We start from the raw sequence: 19,836 nt of genomic DNA, 5'->3' as shown, positions 1-19,836 counted from the left end.
TACGAATCAAAATCAAGATAAAAATTCAATATCTTTAAACAGACTTTTCCCTTTCTGAGAACAGTTATAAACAGTGAAGGGGTCGGCAGCGCAGTATGCTGGGAAAAATACGCTAAAACAATTCCTCTCCCAAAGGCTGCAAGTATCTTTACTGCAGAGTTGACCGCCATATCATCCGCACTGAGTGAAACTGAACACATTGGGTGCAACCCATATGTCATACGGACTTAGCCATCCGTAATATCTTCACCATGGACCCACTAATCCAGGCAATACAACAGAAAATCAGGGAAATACACGAACAAAGAAAAGAGGTAGTTATTGCCTGGATACCGGATGAAGGCATAGAAGGTAATGAAAATGCCGATCAAGCTGCCAAATGAGCAGTGATAATGCCACATGACCCGGACACTCCCGTGAGCCCAGCGGACGTCAAAAAATATATGAAGAATCTGTGTTGGCAAACATTGGCAGAACCACTGGGACAAAATGACCGACAAATTAAAAGAAATTAAACAGTCGGTCATGGATAGTATGCGCAAAACACAGAGAAAAATGTTGACCCGACTGCGAATAGGCCACACTTGACTGACGCATGGTCATCTCTGGGCGAGAAAACATCCACGGAGATGCCCATTGTGCGGCGCACAAAAACTGTTAAGCATTTACTAACCGAATGCCAACTATTGGCGCCGCACAGAACAAAGTGCGGCTTTCCTCGAGTAAGAAAGAGGTTTTACAACACAGCAATGACAACAGCAAGAAAGTAATCGAATATCTGAAGCATATGGTCGCCATTAATGCTTCTTCATACGTGGTTTCGTTTTCCCTTCCTGAAGTGAGTGTATTTATTAGCGAGAATGTGTGTGGGTGGGTAGTGGTCGGAATATCGAGTTCACCACAGACCAACCAAACTAGGATAGATATCTCTTTGTGTATTTTGGGTAGAATGAATGTATTTATTGGCGCGAAAGTGAGCATGTATGGGTAGGTTATGCGGGAATATCGAGTACTCCACAGACCCACCAACCTACGTTAATATTTTAAATTAATTGTAATTTTAACTGTACATAATGTCTGCTAGGCTAGGATTGAACGAAGAGGAATGAGATAGTTTCAGAGCCTTTTCACCACGTGGGTTGGAGAGCTAAAAATGTAGAAATAACGTCCCAGAACACAACCAGAAAGATCGCCATACTTCCTACAGAAAACCTACTTCAAAACAAAAAAATAAAATTAAAATAAATAAATTCTTAAAACGTGAGGTGGAAGAAATGTGAGGTGCCGGCAATAGCCCAGGCAGCTAGCCGGCCGGAGGAAAAAAGTTATAGAATTGTATAATGCCTACTTATACCACATGCAAAGGATTTTAAATATAGTCAAAAAAATAAAGAGGAATTAATTAAACATAATTAGAGAGCAGAGAGAGAGAAGTGAGAGAAAGAGAGAGAGAGAGAGAGAGAAGAATGAATTCTTAATGCGCCGGCTGAGTAGCCAGTCGAGCGTGTGCTCCGAGCCGAGCGCAAAAAGTTGTGAACTTGTTGAAAAATACAAAAGGAGTCGAAAGAGGTACGAAAACCGCTAATTCACTATCCTTAAGATTTAAAAGTCGGCATACTCAGACCGAGTGTTTGTCCGTTTATACAAATAATTAATGCCCGGAGATTAAAGATATAATTAGACAAGTTGAATTGAAGGTAGGCTCTGTTTCACTTACCATTTGTCGTCCTATGGATTAACTTGGATTGTCATGTTCTAACTTTGCTTACACTCAGATGAGATACTGTAATATACCGGATTAGTTCTTGTCACTCGAGAACTACAAAGTTATGTGATCATATATTAAATCAAATTGTTTGACTGGGGCTCAGTGTTCGGTTCTAGGTTTGCTGTAAAGATTGATAAGAATTTTTCCATTTTTGCAACATAACGCTTTTGATATAAATTTATATAATCGCAAAACAACAAAGTACTACATATTTAAAAACTAATCATAACGAACGTTAGTTTTTTTTCAAATAATTGCTACGCGTCCATTTAAAGGCGTTGCTTTTTGCTAACAAGATGTGAAGTTTGTCGAAACTAGCGAAACCTGACGCTGGGGAGTTGAGAAAATTTACATCCTTCTGACAACAATTTCCCGAGACATGAAAACTTATCAATTACTCAAAACGATACCGAAAGTTGTAGTGAAAAGGAAAGTTTAGATGTTGGGAACATCAAAGGATTTTGTCAAGACACTCGAGTCCTTTGCTTTAAAATTTAACATACGTAACATCAAAAAGTAGAAAGGGTAATTTTAATATAATATATTTCCAGTTAAATCAAAGTAAAAAAAAAATCAGAAATAAAAGAACTGTCAAATTTCCAAAAGAAAAATGTTTTGCATAATTTCCCCAAAGAGGCTCGGGGAAGACCCACGACGATTTTCAACCAGTACGTCAAACAAATTTTAAACTATTTCTATAAAAAAATTATGAAAAAATGGAAACACCATGATTTTTGAAAAATCGACTGCGAAGTATAACACATAAGATTCCTGATTATTGAAGTTTGTTATAATTGTTATCATAACTTAAAATTCATTAAATTCACTAATTTCGTGGTCCGCTTGACCAATTAATATATTACAATTAATTAAGGTTTTTAGTTGAGGTAAAAATTGAAAAATGGCAAAAAGGAGGGAAAATTCAAAAGGTGGGGTTGAGATGGAAAGTTAGTGTCCGAGTGGATCGAGGTCACGATAGCTCAAGTGGTAGCGGTGTATCAAGCCGAAGGTCGTGGGTTCGAATCCCGCTCGTGACATTGACTTTTTTATCACAACTAAAAACCTTAATTAATTGTAATAACTTAAAATGTAAGATTAACTTATCCTTGTCTTGTTTTATAAAAGGATTTACAGTCTAAAAATTATTAAGAACGACTACAAACCGAACAAAAATGTTTCAGCATTCACTAAAAAGTTAACTTGATAATTGGTTTCGACATATCTCAGTTACTCTGATTTCTATAAGTTCATCCAATATAACTTTTCATCCTGGATGTCCTTTTTTATATAAAGAAAAATAATAAAATATTAGTAAACATAAAAACAACACAAGGAAAACCTTAAAAGAAAAGATATCATAACAATAAACACAAAAGCTTTCTATTTGTTTTTGAGGTTTATACAATCCCTGCAACTCTGATTTTATAGGATCTTCAAATGTAAAATTTATTCATCCTGAATTTTATGTGTATAAAAAATTAAGTAAAAATGATAATAAACAAGTAAAAATCATACAAAATTGAAACCATGACATAAAAAGTTCCAACAAGAAACAATAAACATGAATAATCGTAACCAAAAAAGAAATTTTAAAGAACTAGATTGAAGTAAAATTTGTAAAAGTGGTCTCATTATAAAATTCATTTTCAAGTAGACATTTCAATGAATTCCCCGTTGAAATTTTCCCACTATAACACAACAGCTCTTGAATAACAACCAGCCGTAATCGATCCAAACCGAACCAGGTAGCAGATAGTGTTCTTCAGTGAGGTGATAATTATGCATGGCTTAATCAAGTATATTCAAGTTTCACAACCAGGAATCGGATTTTTATCAGCAATGGGAAAGCATTTGTTTTTTAATAATGAGAGTTGACTTAGTTTTCTGGTAGCGTTTATTTGTTTTGCTAAATATTATGCAATTTGATTTAGAGTAATTGATTTCTAACTGATTTCATGAAAATCACGTAGACGCCTTCTCGAACAGCTATACGGTACGCCAAGAGCATTCTTGAGGGGGTCGACGCGCAAAACAAAGTTCATCAGCGTAATTAGTAATAAGATGGCAAAATAGACAATTCACACGAAAAAGTGGGCCAAGTAAACTGCCTTGAGGAGCCCCCATGGTACATTAATAGCTGGAGATGATTTGACAGTGCGAGTAAGTTGTGTCGACTGTCGTCTCTGGAGATAAGAAGAAAAACAAGCCTTCGACATTTTTTTTTTTAAGTTTATCTATCAAAAGCATTCGATAGGTCCACGAAAGCACCAATTATCTCACCTCCGAGATCCAGCGCCTGTTAAATCGATTTATCATTTCTCTTTGAAATTTATTAATATATTATCGAGTTATTCTCAAGAATTTCTTTCTTCTATCTTAAAAGCAACGTGGAGATTAAAAAATCTTACTTTTTTTCAAAATCGCGCTTGGAGTCCGACTATTTATATTATTATTCAGAAATCGTGAGATGCGATCTGGTGTGATGTAGGTTTCAGAAAAACATGTTCTTTATCGTGCCAACGTTTCGATCTTTATTGAGATCATCTTCAGGGCTCAAAGTGTTTGTTTTCTGCGTAAGGTGCCATTTTTTCGTGTCGTGCACTCTCAAAACGAAAACAAACACTTTGAGCCCTGAAGATGATCTCAATAAAGATCGAAACGTTGGCACGATAAAGAAAATGTTTTTCTGAAACCTACATCACACCAGATCGCATCTCACGATTTCTGAATAATCATCGACTAACGGTCACTAATCACCACACATTTTTATATTATATTTGCCAATGTAGAGGTTCTGATTTAAATAAGTCTCAAATACTCCGACCATTCGACCACCGCCGTCCCTATCAATTGAATGTATTTTTGTACAGAAAGCAATTAAGCACGTTTCATAAAAAAAAATGCCAGGTGTAAAATATTTATAATTGACGCATTTGTACAACCAAAACGATTATTTCGTGGTGAATAATTCACTTCTTAAGTCGTATATATTGTCAGTTAGGTCCACTAACACGGGGGGTGAAAAAATAGGGCAAGAAACGCCGCAACCCTCGGCGATAAATATCGCTCTACAACCGGAGCCCGCATTGTAAAGAAACAGGGAAAAAACAAAACCCGGCTTCACAAATCGTTCATTATTCTTTTAGGCTAATGGGCGAAGAGTGGCCACCACGGGTCACGAACAGGCACGCTACAAGGAAGCAAAGACACTGAATTAGGAGCGTGTCTGATTCGGCAGTAATTATTTCTCGACCTGTCACAGCAACAATACCGGCAGACGGTGGCTAAGTGGAGGGCATCATGCAACGGATAGATCGCCCTGTTGGACGATAGATCAAGTAAATTAGGCTACCTCGCCGGTGAAACGCGGCCCATCGCTTTTGATTTATACCTGTCCTTCTTGGTGATGTCCGAAACAAGGCGAGAAGCTTGAAAATTTGAAAATTTAAAATCCGGAATTTGTCGGATAAACTTTTTCCAAGGCGTTTATAAGGTGGTATCTGGAAGGAAACTTTCTCAACATTGGAGTGCTTGTAAGGCGATACGTGAATTTGTCGTATAAACGCTTATTAAAATTAAAATATGTATAAAAAGCGAACAAAAGCTAAAATCTTTTACTTTTAAAATGCGGTCATACAAAAATTCACTAGCGTTGACTTCAATATTAAAAGACTCATTAAAATCCTATTTGCCTGTAATTGCCAGTTGCATCTTAATACAACCACTAGGTCTTTGTAAATTTCGTAATAAATGCTAAACGGAACTACTGTTATAACGATTATAGTCAATTTCATAACACATAAATAATTTAGTAATTTTACAAAAATTATATTACAAAAAAGTTTAAGATCTAGATTATTCAGAGATCGTGAGATGCGGTCTGATGTGATGTTGGTTTCAGAAAAACATTTCCTTAATCGTGCCAACGTTTCGATCTTTATTGAGATCATCTTCAGGGCCTGAGATTTACAAACATTGTTTTAATTTAACAAATACATGTAGGATGTGGAAAAACGTGAATTCATACAATGAAAAAAATAATTTTTAAGAAAACAAACACCGAGTGAGTAGAAATACTTTGATTGAATACAAAAAAAAAGTTTTTTGCATTGTATAAACTACTTTTTCCACATCCTACATGTTTTTGTTAAATTTAAACAATGTTTGTAAATCCCAGGCCCTGAAGATGATCTCAATAAAAATGGAAACGTTGGCACGATAAAGGAAATGTTTTTCTGAAACCACATCACACCAGACCGCATCTCACGATTTCTGAACAATTATCGACTAACAGTAACTAATCACCACACATTTCTTCGAATAAATTTGGTTTCAGAAAAGGACTGGGTATTCGCGATCTTATAAGGACTCCATTGATATATACCGAAATATTGAGAAGAGTGAACAGGTCAATTTGATATGATGTGACTAATCCATACGGTCCAGCATGAAACTTTGCTGTCTAAACGCTGTTTCTATGATATAAGAAGAACATCCCACAAATTTTATAAATTGCAGAAAACTTACGACTGTTAATGGGACGTCTATAATTACAATTTTAAATGGCTCTAACGCTACTGACTTCTATGGTATGTCTACACTTTTTACAAAGAAAATATATAATAATTTTGTGTTTATCTAACCCACTTTGGTTAACTTGAGTTTTGAACAAAGTAGTTTCCCGAGTGTTCGAAAAATGTCTAAGGTGGTACCAAAGTTCAAAAAGGAGTAGAAAGAATGTTGAATGTTTCCATTCTATTAGGACCGATACTGGCAAAAATTTTTGAAAAGGCATTTCTTTTGAGAATGCAAAATTTTTTAAATGAGCCTTGATCTATTCAAATAAGATTATTCAGAAATCGTGAGATGCGGTCTGGTGTGATGTAGGTTCCAGAAAAATATTTTCTTTATCGTGCCAACGTTTCGATCATTATTGAGATAACCTTCAGGGCCTGGGATTTACAAACATTTTTTAAATTTAACAAATACTTGTAGGAAATGGAAAAAAGTGAATTTGTGCAATGCAAAATATATTTTTTATATTCAATCAAAGTATTTCTATTTATGATCTAGTCTCCACGAAAGGCAAAATGATGATAAATAGCTATAAAATAATCATTGCTTCAAACTGCTCCCAACCTTCATTTTACTGGATTAAAAAACTGAAATAAATACGCTACTGAATTGTAAAACAATAGACTGTTTTAAACGTTTAATACGATTTAAATAGGCTTTTTTCTCACATTTATTTAATATTTACAACTACAACTATTGTATTAGGTAAATATGTTCTTATATGTTGAATTTACCATTTGAGTCTCTTGTAGGAGAAGCTGCTTAGTAGCAACACTCCTTCACACTGAAAATTTTTCAATTTTCACTCTTTGAAAACGTCTCGGGGTGAATTTCGCTCCAATCGCCTTGGAGGATTTTCAGGAAGGGTTGAAAGTGATTGATGAAATTTTTGTAGCTTACTTTATTTATTTTATATTTGAAATAGGCTTAGTTAGAAAATACGATATTTCCAAACATAAATTTTATTTCAACGTGAGTCTATTTACAAACGTGTATATCTCAAGCTGTGCTAAATGGGTACGAATGTATCTTACAAAGGCCGTGTCGTCTTTTCTAACTGATCGTTGACACACATGTAATGCTCGATGTACTCCATGAAGCCTTTCACATTCGGAGGTGCCTCGCCGTAGTTGTTCTTGATCGTCGAAAGAAACTGGATCCCGTAGAACGCCTTTTCTCGGTCGATTTTATTCGGCCCGTTCGACGCCACTTGTATGATGAGGGCGAGTGCCTGTGCCATTCCTTTGATGAGGTTGTCATCAGGGGAGACGTTTTTATTCCATGCGTTCAGGCGATCCATGTCGTCGCATTCGGCCGACCATTCGTCATTGGGCGAGCACTTGGGCATTTCTGCCGTCGCCATTTTCTTGGCTTCATTAACCTAAAAACAAATGTAAACATTATATAAAAAGATGGTTACTTTTCGTAACAAAAAATTACCGAAACTATTCAAATTTATTTAAGATAATAATTGGTTCATTTCCCTCTCACTCTCTCACTCTCCCTCCCTATCTNCTCCCTATCTATCTGTCTATCTATCTCTTTCTTTCTTTATCTCTCCTCCGTCTTTCTCTCTCTCACTCTCTCTCTCTTATGTGCATGGGTTTAGGGATTCCGTTTTGTCGAATCCCTCTCCTTTCCCGTGGTATAACGTACCGCATCAAAATATGCGTTTGCGAACCGGGGCTGGAATTTGGTTTGTAAGGAAGAAAATGCTTTTTTACTTCATGTATTTATTTACATCTACAACTGTAAATAAAATAAGGAAGTATAAATTTCTTCTTAGCAAGGGGCTTGGATAAAATCCCACATGACGGATAGGTCGTGAGGGCTTAACATAGCGAAGCGCCGTATTCCGGACTCCATATATATTTATTTTGTTTTATTATTATAATTTTTTGTAGGACAAGATATAATTTCAATAAAAATTGGATCGGGTAAAATTATATATTTATCTCCAATGGAAATTTTGAATTCCTCCTTTTAATAGAAAGAAACTAAGTTAAATTGTATTAATCGGTATCTCAACCATATCAATTTTTTTCGTTAAATTTATTTCATTGGAATCTATCATCTTCACTTTAATTCTTAACTATACAAAAATAAAACTAATCTGATTATTTGGTAGTATTTAATTCTTTATTATACCAAAATAAAAAGGAAAACAACAACTGAGTGAAGAAAATGAGCTAAATATAAGGGTTTTTTTTAATTAACCAATGGTAATACCAAGTTTAAAAAAAACTCCTCATTTTTTAAAGCAGCCTTTGGCTAATTAATGAAGGAGAAATTGCTCTGATTTGGAAAGTGGCCAAAATTCCAGGGTACTCCTAGTATGTTTTTCCCCGCTTGGGCCGGTTCATTTTACGAATTTGTCCAACTGAGTTATCTCGATCAAACCTACTTATGGCAAAGGGTTTGTATTAATTCACTTTTTTTATACATATTCACAGCCATAATTTTCCCTTTTAAAACAAATGCACTAACGAGTACGATAATTTCTTGTTTTGCATTCAAAAGGAATTCGAGGAACGCGACGAAACTCGAATACGTCGTCTGATAAGAGTTCATTCGTGCTAAAGAAAAATAAAGCACCTAGAAGATCATGCGTGCTTACCACAACTAAAGTCATAAACACGTTTAAATTAAAAAAAATCATAAATCGCCGAATTTTCCTGGATAATTAGATAAATTGGAAATAATACTAACTTCATTTTTTTCCTGGTATGCCGCTTGGCTTACTTTGCTGGTGTTCATCGCTGCGGAATCGACTTTTTTCAAATAAATCGGATTTCCAGGACGGGGTTGGGGATTCCAACTCTTGTTTTTATCCGCCGACTTGACTGGTGTTTTAGGATCTGGTACTTTAGCCATGTCTAAAAAAATAAATGGCAAAGATATCTCACTGTTGTTTTGAAAAGCAAAAAGAAAAAATAACTAATTCTAAAATTTTAATTTTCATTGGATTTAATATAGCAAAAATATTCTTAACATTATAAAGAATATCGTGAAAAAATCTGTAATATGTAACAGTTATCGGTGTTTAAATTACTATATTATTTTGTAAAAAAATATTTTTCCTAAATCGATTTTTACATCCAAATATACATTTACAATAAAATAAAATAAATAGCTTGGCTTGTGGACTTTTAATAAAGACAATAATCTATTTTCTTTGGACTTAGATGATTTGAACTTAGATTTAGCAGGTTACTAAAACACTCCCAATGCCCTTGATAAATTTTTTGATATAATCGTTTCCTGAACAGAAACTGAAAACAAATCTTTTGACTTTTGCTTAATACACAGAAGTAGTGACTAAGTTCATGTAAAGTTATTAATATTTTATTNTACACAGAAGTAGTGACTAAGTTCATGTAAAGTTATTAATATTTTATTGACGTGGTAAATATTCCGCTAGGGTAATGATGTGATTCATACATTTAATAACATTAAAGCCGTACTCCTTTTTAAAAAGATAGTTCCTACTCACAATACTTTTTTTTACTAACGTTTAATCTGTTAAGTACATTTAAATCTTTATTATAAATTGAGGCTTTCATGTTCAAAAATTAACAAATCAATCTGGTTCAATTCTCAATGTTTGAAATTAAATCTAACTTCACTAATTTCGTGGTCCGCTTGACCAATTAATATAATACAATTAATTAATGTTTTTAAATGAGATAAAAAAGTCAATGGCACGAGCAGGATTAGAACCCACGATCTTCGGTTAGATACGCCGCTGCTCTACCACTTGAGCTAACGTGACGTCGATCCACTCGGACACCAACTTACCATCTCAAACCCACCTTTTGAATTTTCCCTCCTTTTTGCCATTTTTCAAACGTCGTGTAATCGGATTGGATTCTCCACGACAAATGAAATGGCCACGGAGAGCTTTAGTGAAGTATACTTCATTTTAAATCATTAAATTCACTAATTTCGTGGTCCGCTTGACGAATTAATATATTACAATTAATTAAGGTCTTTAGTTGAGATAAAAGAAAAATGACAAGATAAATGATAGATGAAAAATGGCAAAAAGGAGTTAAAATTCAAAAGGAGGGGCTGATAGGGGAAGTTAGTGTCCGTGTGGATCGAGGTCACGATAGCTCAAGTGGTAGAGCAGCGGTGTATCTAGCCGAAGATCGTGGGTTCGAATCCCGCTCGTGCCATTGACTTTTTTATCTCAATTAAAAACCTTAATTAATTAAATCTAACCCCAAAATTCGTTCTTGCTAAATTAAATATTAAGAACTGCTCAGCTCTCTTACAACCATTTTAAATAATAAATTACAGAAATTGTACAGTCAAAGAGAAACAAAACGTTTTTATCAATATATTGTACACATTAGGTTTGCGTCATTATTGTCTCCAGTAGAATGGGAAAAATTCGATTATGATACGCGATCAAAAATTAAATTTATCATTGATAAAAAACAAAGTATATTAGATTCTAAAAAAATTAAAAACTTAAAGTACGGTACACTTAAAAATAAAAATACCCATAAAGATCCAAAAACTCCAGTTAAATTTTACCCAAGGGTTATAAACTTAACAAACATGGGACTANTGGCACGAGCGGGATTCGAACCCACGATCTTCGGCTAGATACGCCGCTGCTCTACCACTTGAGCTACCGTGACTTCGATCGCCCATGCCACAAACTTCTCATTTCGACTACTCGATTTTATTCTAATTATAAGCAAATCAAGGCTTCATATCGAAACACTTTTTATTAAATATTATACTAAATTAGCGGGACTGTGTACGATTCACAGGTGTGATTCTAGATTAATACTAAATTTTATCGGCTTCTATTAAATATCAATTTATTGCTATACATTAGCGGCTGAAATTCAATATTTCCCACGTACAATTAGGTCTATTTATAAAAAGTTAAAAAGTAACAACAACGTTATTTTAACATTCGCTAAATTCGTGGTCCGCTTGACCAATTGATATCTTTCAATTAATTAAGGTTTTTAGTTGAGATAAAAAAGTCAGTGTCACGAGCGGGATTCGAACCCACGATCTTCAGCTTGATACGCCGCTACTCTACCACTTGAGCTATCGTCACCTCGATCCACTCGGACACCAACTTCCCATCTCAACCCCACCTTTTGAATTTTCCCTCCTTTTTGCCATTTTTCAAAGGAATGTCGTTATGATTTTTATGATATTTTTTAATACATTCGAAATTTTTATTAGCTCAAAAACTCAAACTACATTAAAGCAATTTTGTCCAATAGACTTTCAAGGCTTTACACTTTAAATCGCTTGATTACCAGTCTATTCAAAATAAACTTAATTCATCAACCTGCCATTCTTTCTACAGTAAATAAGTAAATTATGTCAGAACTGTGAAGTGTTTAATTGATAAACAAAGTTGAATATACCAATAATCATATGTTTGTTTTTCATGAAACTTTCTGTGCTGTTACAAAGAGTAGAATATTATCATTATAAAAACAAACAATTCCTGTTGCCTTGTAAAATGACAATCACGTAAAAGGTTAGGGTAATGATCCCAAATTAAAACTATGCTGTTCATTTTTAAACAACTATCTATAAAGGAGAAAACAAAGCACATATGATAATGTTAAAACGTCCTCGATGGAACTTGTCGACGTGGAATTGAACTAGGTCTCACCTTGATTGCTTCAAAATACTGTGCCGACCCAAAGAGAATTTTGAGAGTTCTTGAAAATTGTCAACACTTGAACTACGTGGAATTTTGCCTTGGTTTATCAAAATTGAGATGAAGTCAGATGGTGAAACCTTTTCATAACAAATTTTAAAAAACTTTTTTTTTAAATGAAATTGCTCTAAGCAGTTTGGTCATTTCCGAACATCCTAGACTAACCACAATTCACTAGTTTTCGCGGTACGCTTGACCAATTAACATTTTTCAATTAATTAAGGTTTTTAGTTGAGATAAAAAAGTCAGTGTCACAAGCGGGATTCGAACCCATGACCTTCGGCTAGATACGCCGCTGCTCTACCACTTGAACTATTGGAACTTATCCACTCGGGCACTGAAAAATGGCAAAAAGGAGGGAAAATTCAAAAGGTCGACTTGAGATGGGAGTTAGTGCCTGAGTGGATAGTAGTGCCGAAGGTCGTGGGTTCGAATCCCGCTCGTGATATTGACTTTTTTATCTCAACTAAAAACCTTAACTAACCACAATGTTTTGGTAGGTTAGATGCGTTTCCGGCATTTCGGCAGTTCTATGCAGTTGTTATTACAATTTAAAAAATGTGTGATAAAACACCAACCTCTGAATATGGGACATAAAATAGTCTAAAAATGTAATAATTAATGTAACATGATTAAGTTGAAGTATATATTACGTTTTAAAAACTATAAAATTTCTTAATACTTTTTACAAGTGAACTCTGCATGAAAGAGATTTTAATGAATTTTTTTTAATACTAGTTCACAAATATTAGACATGTGTGTACCTAGAGCATTCCTAGCAATGAACCCTAGGAATAGAAAAAAATATATTTTATGTAATTTTAAATAGTTTTATGTTTAAAGATAAATGTTGTGCACGTATTTCAAGATTATTACTTAGCAGCCGATTTGTTCTTTTCTCTATAATAAGAAAATTGTACTAATGTATATTACATATAAATTTCCTACAAAAAAATAATATTTTTGTACATCCTTGCCTGCTGTCAAAAAAAAGCTTGTCCTAGTCAGCAGGGGTTTTTTTCTTTCTTTGTAAGTTTTGAAATTATGAATAATGATCCTATAATGATCCTAAAATATTGCGTAGTTTTACATTGTAAAAATGTTAATTAGCCAATGAATAGTCTCTTGTGTTCTATTTACTGATGTAAATAGTTACAAGATAAGATTTTTAGGATCAACTTATGATCAACAGATTCGAAAGCCTTTTTAATGTCCAGAAACAACCCAATAATATAATCACCTTTATTACCTTCTAGTGAAATCAAATTAATAATATAAATTATATTGAAATATAATAGAATAAACGCCTGTGACACAAATTTTTCATTTCGAAAAAATTGTGATTAATTATCTGAGTAATTGTGTAATTAAGAATAAGTCTTATGATTTTTCCTTCTTGAAGGTGGGATAATAGGTCATCTCAAAAAACCACAACAGTTTTTATCCACAACGTTTCGGATTTATTTTAATCTTTCCTCGGGTGAGTTAACGCAATGGTTAAAAAAGTGGTCGTCAGTCATTAATATTTTATAACAGTTTATTTTAAAAAAGAGCCAGTGTGGTACTTGGCCTCTTTTTTAAAAAAAGGCTCTTTTTTAAAATAAACTGGTATAAAATATTAATGACTGACGACCACGTTTTTAACTATTGCGTTCACTCACCTGAGGAAGGATTAAAATAAATCCGAAACGTTGTGGATAAAAACTGGTTTTGGTTTTTTGAGATGACCTATTATCCCACCTTCAAGAAAGAAAAATCATAAGATTAACTGTTGAGGTCGAAATATAAAACACATCGTTACTCTAATCATGGGAGATTAAGAATAAGGCGATAAAATAATTAAACAATAATATATTTAATTAATCAAATAAAATATAAAAGTTACAAACATGAAAAACTTATGTTTTATAAGCAGTGTCCAACTAAAAATCTGAATGTCCATAAGATTATTATAGTCGAAACATTGAATTTCCGTTGTTGAGCATATTAAGAGTATTAAGAAAATTTTTAGGATAGTATTAAAATATATATAAAAAATACGAAAAACGAAAAGACGCTTCAAGTAAAGGACACCAACAAAAATTATTTTGGAAAAAAAATCATTTGGTTTCGCTTATTACGTTTCAAAGCCTTTAAATAAGAATTTTTCAGAGCACAAAAATCTGGACATTTTTGAGTCTGATCAATCAACGTTTTTTCTATCTCAGATGTTCCACTTAAAACTTCATAATTTCTATGGATTTTATCTAATATGCATAGTATTAAAACGAATGAAAAAATTAAATTTCCTTATCTTTTGCATATCAAACATATTAAGAAAATGATATGCGGGTTCATAAAAAGTAACATAAACGAAAAACAAGCTTTCAGTAAAGTACACCATCAAAATCCCTTTTGAAAAAAAATTGGATTAGTTTGTAAACCACCCCCTAAAGCAATTAAATACAAATTTTTATAGACGACAAAAATTGTACATTTTTGGGCTTGATCACCGAGGGTTTTTTTTTTAATGTCTGGTGTTCTATTTAAAAATCCCCAACTGCTCTGCATTGTCCATAGTATTGAAACTGTTGAAAAGCTGAAATCCCGATTTTTTGGGCTTATAAAGCGTATTAAAAAATAATTTTTCTTGCAATAATTTGGAGAGGGTCGTTTGGTTTTATATATTTGTTCTTTTTAGTAGTGTAACTCTTTGAGCTTCCTCTAGGATTTTCTTCTTTTTGCCGTTTAATATTTTGTATCATCGTAGAAACCGTATGTAGCCATAGGAATTAACACCCTTCTATAATCTGTATTTTATGCTGTTCCGTTCAAACCTCATATTGAGCTGATTTTGCTTATGTTCTGATATTATGAGTCAAAATTATTAGAGAATTTCAACTCAAAACAAGATGTTTGTATTTCTTCAAAATTCCTTATTGTATTAGATTTAGAGTTGATAGCTGTTAACGAGTCGTTATTTCTGGTTCTCTTAGCGTTTCAAGAACTAAAAGGGGGTGGACGCAAAAGTTATGAAAAAGATTTAATAAACACTCCGGGTGATAACTGATAAAAGGCAGCTGTCAAATGGGTGTACGTCAGTCAAAATTAATGACCGGCTGGGTCAGAGAGAAATTTGATTTATATCTTGCAAATTATACAAAAGGGGAAAAGCCCTCAGGGAGAAGGCGGATTTTACTCTGTCCTTCTTTTTCACCAGGGAGGGAAATTTTAATAATAATCCGACGAAATAAACAATTTGTCCTCTTCAAGAGAAGATTTTTCTTTCCGTTTCGATGTATTCAGAGCACATTAGAAGCCTATTCCGAGGGGATTTATCAAAGCGCTCTACGGAGGGACAAAAACGGTCCCGGAATAAGATTTATTCCGCACCTAAACACTCGTTAGGAATGCGCCCAGATTTAAATATACTTGAAATTTATCGTCGGATGTAAAAGGTGTCCCAGGTATTTTCCTTATTTACATTTTAAATGGATTCTTAATTCCGGAAATTTACACAGTCCGTCATTTTCCGTCACTGTTGAAATTGTAAAACAGGAATTAGGAATTAGCTATCTTTTAACTTGGGTGAAACTAGTAAAAATCACGCTCACTGGTAATAATTCTCAAATAGGAAATACATGGTTATAAAAAAAATATTCACTTTCACAATTTCAAGCCAAAAATTAACCCATTAACAGGAATGGCTAAAAAATAATTAAATTTATTTCGATATTGGTAGTTTGTTTTCGAACCTTTACAGGTACGGTCCGAAGACCTGTCAATATATACAGAATGCGACGTTCCTATGTTCACCGATTTTTCAGCCTAAAACGCCCAAATTTTTAAAATTTTCACAATTACAAACCTAAAAACTGTAATCATACTTTCAATTAATTAGGGTTTTTATTTGAGATAAAAAGTCAGTGTCACGAGCGGGATTCGAACCCACGACCTAAGGCTAAATACGCCGCTGCTCTACCACATGACCTATCGTGACTTCGATCCGCTCGGATACCAACTTCAACCTCACCTCTCGAATTTGAACACGACATTTGAAAAAATGGCAAAAAAGGGGGTTGAGATGGGAAGTTAGTGTCCGAGTGGAACAGTAGCGGCGTATCTAGCCGACGGTCGTGGGTTCGAATCCCGCTCGTGAGACTGATTTTTTTTTTCAACTAAAAATCTTTAATTAATTGAAAGATACCAATTGGTCAAGCAGACCACGAACTAGTGAATGTAACATACTTTTTTATATGCGCTACTATGAGCTATACCAGTATTAATTATTGATTCAATAATTTATAAAAATTATCATTTGATTTGTGATAACTTTTTAAAAAGGAAAAAATTGTTATAAGTTTTTATTTATATCTGGCTAATAAAAGGTTAAGCTTTGATTATATTCAAATAAATATAAAAGTTTCGCTTGGCCTGTAAGGTCAAAAATTAAATTTATTTTGATGTTGGCAGTATGTTTATGAACTTTTATAAGTACGGTTCGAATATCATTCAATACGATTTGTAAGAAGAGGCTGATTTTGTGGGTCACTAATTTAAAAACTTTTTTATGGTGCCGACCAATGGCCCTCAAAAGCCAAGAAAATAAACTGTAAATAAAGTGTAAAAATGACCAAAAATCTGCCACCGCTCACAGCTATCTCTATAAATTTAAATGAAATTTTAAGAGATGTAAATACATCAAAAAAGTTTAAACATCTCTATTGAAGTTGGGCAAAATTGGCCGCAAGAAGCCCGTTATGAAATGTTAAATATTGTGTGCATTCTGCAAAATCTATAAATTGATTTCAAATTTTGTTAATCGATAAAAAATTCCAAATTTTGAATTCTTACTTCATTGCTTCTTTAGATTTCTTAGCTTGTTTGCAAGTGCAATTCACATTTTAAATTGATTTTTAGCCTTTTGCTGAGCCAGAATACAGTAGATTATTTAACATTTTATTACTGGCTTTCTGGAAATTTTGCAAACCCTTTACATGTATCTAAAATTTGTGATATGCTAACATCTCTCTCAGCGAAAGGCGGGTTTTGAGGTTATTGTGAATTTTCCCGTGAAAAAAAGCTGTCAGAACAAAATCCCCCAAAAAGTAGAAAAATATCAACATCAATAAAGAAAAATATCCGAAATATTCAACAAAAATGACTTGCTCAAATTAAGGACTTCTAAGGGGCGTCACCACTGTAAATGTAGTTCTGGTTCAATTCCCACGGTCGCCGCTAGGATTTTTGTCCCTGTCTCCTCCTAAAAGCTTACTGACATAAAATCTAAACGTGCTGAAAAAGGCTGAAAATTTTTTTCTAAACTCCAGGAGAGTTATGAAAATTTTTGTGAAGCACATTTACATTTAAATGATTTTTTATCAAATTTTGTCAGTCTCTTGTAAAAGTTTTATTTTGTGTTGTGCCCGTTTGTGCCCGACCTTCTGGAATCCGGGTCTCATGAATATGATAAGATGTCGAGAAATGGACGAAAGGCGATACGAACTAAGGCTTTATCGACAATGACGAATATTACAGATGCATGATTGATGGGGCCCGTATCTCTCAACTCCGACACGTTTCCATTCGATTCTATGACAATTATAAAAAGCCGAGAGCTGTGGCTTTTTTGATGCGAGTTTTTCTAGGTTTAGACTTCGTGTAAATATTGTTAAACTTGGTCAAAATTATATTTTGAACATAAAATTTTTTTAAAAAGCTTGAAATATGTAATTGTAACATGAAACGCATGCATGACTAAAGGCGGTCACGCAAAAAATGTGTAAAAATCAACCTTTCTGAGCGCGATAATATGCTTGAGTTTTTGTCTCATTACTTACATTGTTCTGAATTTTAAATTAGTACTAGGCAAAATCGAGTTTAATTATCGGTTTAAAACATTATCAGATTTTCTAGGCAAGTGTAAATTTGCCTGCCCTACTTTTTTTCATATCAGATTTTTTCATAAATTTTAAAAATAAATATTAAAATATCAATATATTATTGCATGTTGAACATTTTAAATTTATTGCTATATTTGAGGCAATTTTAATATTTGTTGTTTGTCCCAGGCTCTTTTCTTCTTAGATAAACTTCTTCTTTAGATCAAATAAAAAATTGTGTAACATAACCATCTACATAATATATAAACTGCTCCATTTTAATGGTTCCAAGTGTGCCTTGTTAGTTGCCTGTACTACTGAAGTACCACTGAGTGTTTTACCATTAAAATTTTAATAATATTTTTAATGATGATATCTTCTATTCCTACAATACCTACGTTGATCCCATTATCAAAAAACATTTGGGCTAGGTTCACTTGCTGTTTTGTTTTCCAATATTTTCTTTCATTTTTGTTTAAACGAATTCCACTAGGAATTTCCACAATTTTGTAAAATTATACAGTTCATTTTTGGGATTTATTACCCAGAGCCATGTTTTACAACTAAACCGTACAAATGCAGACATTCGAAGATAAATATTTAAAAATTTAATTTGACTTTTTATGGGGCAGATGATCTGTAGTGAGTTGGGGGTCAAAAACCGCAATTCACTAGTTTCCAACTTAAATTAAACTTAGTAAAGCTCGTATAGCAGCGCCCCTGTAAATTGAACCCGTTGTAAAAATTCGGACAGGGACAATCTAGGCCACCGGTCGCTCGGAATTCAATTAAGCGTCCGATTGTACCGACTCAACAGTAGTGCTGCTTGTTAGTTAAAAAAATAGAAAACCTGAATTTAAATGTTTTTCAAAGTATCTCTCTCTCTCTCTCTCTCTCTCTCTCTCTCTCTNAGCACAAAATGCTTGTATAAGATATGTTTATAATATCGAATACTTTGATCATGTCACACCATATAATGCCAAAGCAAAAATTTTAAAAATTAAAGAAAAAAGTACACTAATACTCTCGATGTTCTTAATAAAATTATTAAAAAGACAAAAACCATCAAATCTGATAAATAACTTTAAATTGTATAAGCCTACCTATGACAAGAATACTAGATACGATAAACATAAATTCATATTGCCTAAAATCAGTACTGCTACCTTCAATACATCTTTTCTAGTAAAAGCAATCAATAATTATAATAAAAACAACCTGTACAATTTACTACTTCTACCATATGTAAAAGCGAAATCTATATTAAAAGAAGAGTTTCTGACAAAATACAATAATAGATAAAAATGTAAATACAATATCCTCCATATATATATATATATATATATATATGTGTGTGTGTGTGTGTGTGTGTGTGTGTGTGTGTTATACTGTACTACTATACTAGACTGAATTATGTACTATTGTGTTAAGATTTTAATTATTAACACTATTTATTATTTATTTATTTGTTATTTATTACTAGCGTACATTAAATTATCATTGTTATATTTAAGCCATAATTAGAAAGACACCTTGTAAAAATGAAAATTATAATTAAGAAATTACGATAAATTGATATAATTATCTGTTAGAGCTGAATAAAATAAAATGTTAACGTGATAATTAATTAAGGTTTTTAATTACCACCTGAGCTATCGTGACATCGATCCACTCGGATAGGTCGTAGAGCAGTGGCGTATCTAGCCGAAGGTCGTGGGTTCGAATCCCTCTCGTGCCATTAACTTTTTTTCATCTCAACTAAAAACCTTAATTAATTGTCATGTAGAAATTGGTCAAGCGGACCACGAAAATAGTGAAATAAAATGTTAACATCAAGTTTCCTGACTTCGGTAAGAGAGGACCCTATGGTCCTATGTAAGCTTCAAGGTTAATAAACCATTCATTCATTCTCTCTCTCTCTCTCTCTC

At 33.3% G+C, this 19,836-nt stretch overlaps 2 protein-coding genes across 20 annotated transcripts in view; one reads left to right on the top strand and one right to left on the bottom strand.

Annotated features, from left to right (window-relative positions):
* LOC106661780 (gamma-aminobutyric acid receptor subunit beta) overlaps nucleotides 1–19,836 on the top strand; it is a 231,158-nt gene that overhangs the window by 153,096 nt on the left and 58,226 nt on the right. The window lies entirely within an intron of this gene.
* LOC106661844 overlaps nucleotides 7,288–19,836 on the bottom strand; it is a 56,566-nt gene continuing 44,017 nt past the window's right edge. Inside the window, exons 1-3 of one of the 2 annotated variants that reach the window (XM_014385549.2) lie at nucleotides 12,000–12,138; nucleotides 9,053–9,219; nucleotides 7,288–7,724 (exon numbers count right to left, since the gene is read on the bottom strand). In XM_014385549.2, the coding sequence (XP_014241035.1) occupies nucleotides 7,374–7,724; nucleotides 9,053–9,217 (516 nt within the window). In that variant the 5' untranslated portion in view covers nucleotides 9,218–9,219; nucleotides 12,000–12,138 and the 3' untranslated portion in view covers nucleotides 7,288–7,373. Of the gene's footprint in view, nucleotides 7,725–9,052; nucleotides 9,220–11,999; nucleotides 12,139–19,836 lie in introns of those variants that run through there. The other variant, XM_014385558.2, reaches the window with a different exon arrangement.

This window comes from Cimex lectularius, unplaced genomic scaffold (assembly GCF_000648675.2).
Source record: "Cimex lectularius strain Harlan isolate CLEC.00 unplaced genomic scaffold, Clec_2.1 scaffold114, whole genome shotgun sequence".
NCBI lineage: Eukaryota > Metazoa > Arthropoda > Insecta > Hemiptera > Cimicidae > Cimex > Cimex lectularius.
This window is presented reverse-complemented; position numbering and strand designations above follow the sequence as displayed.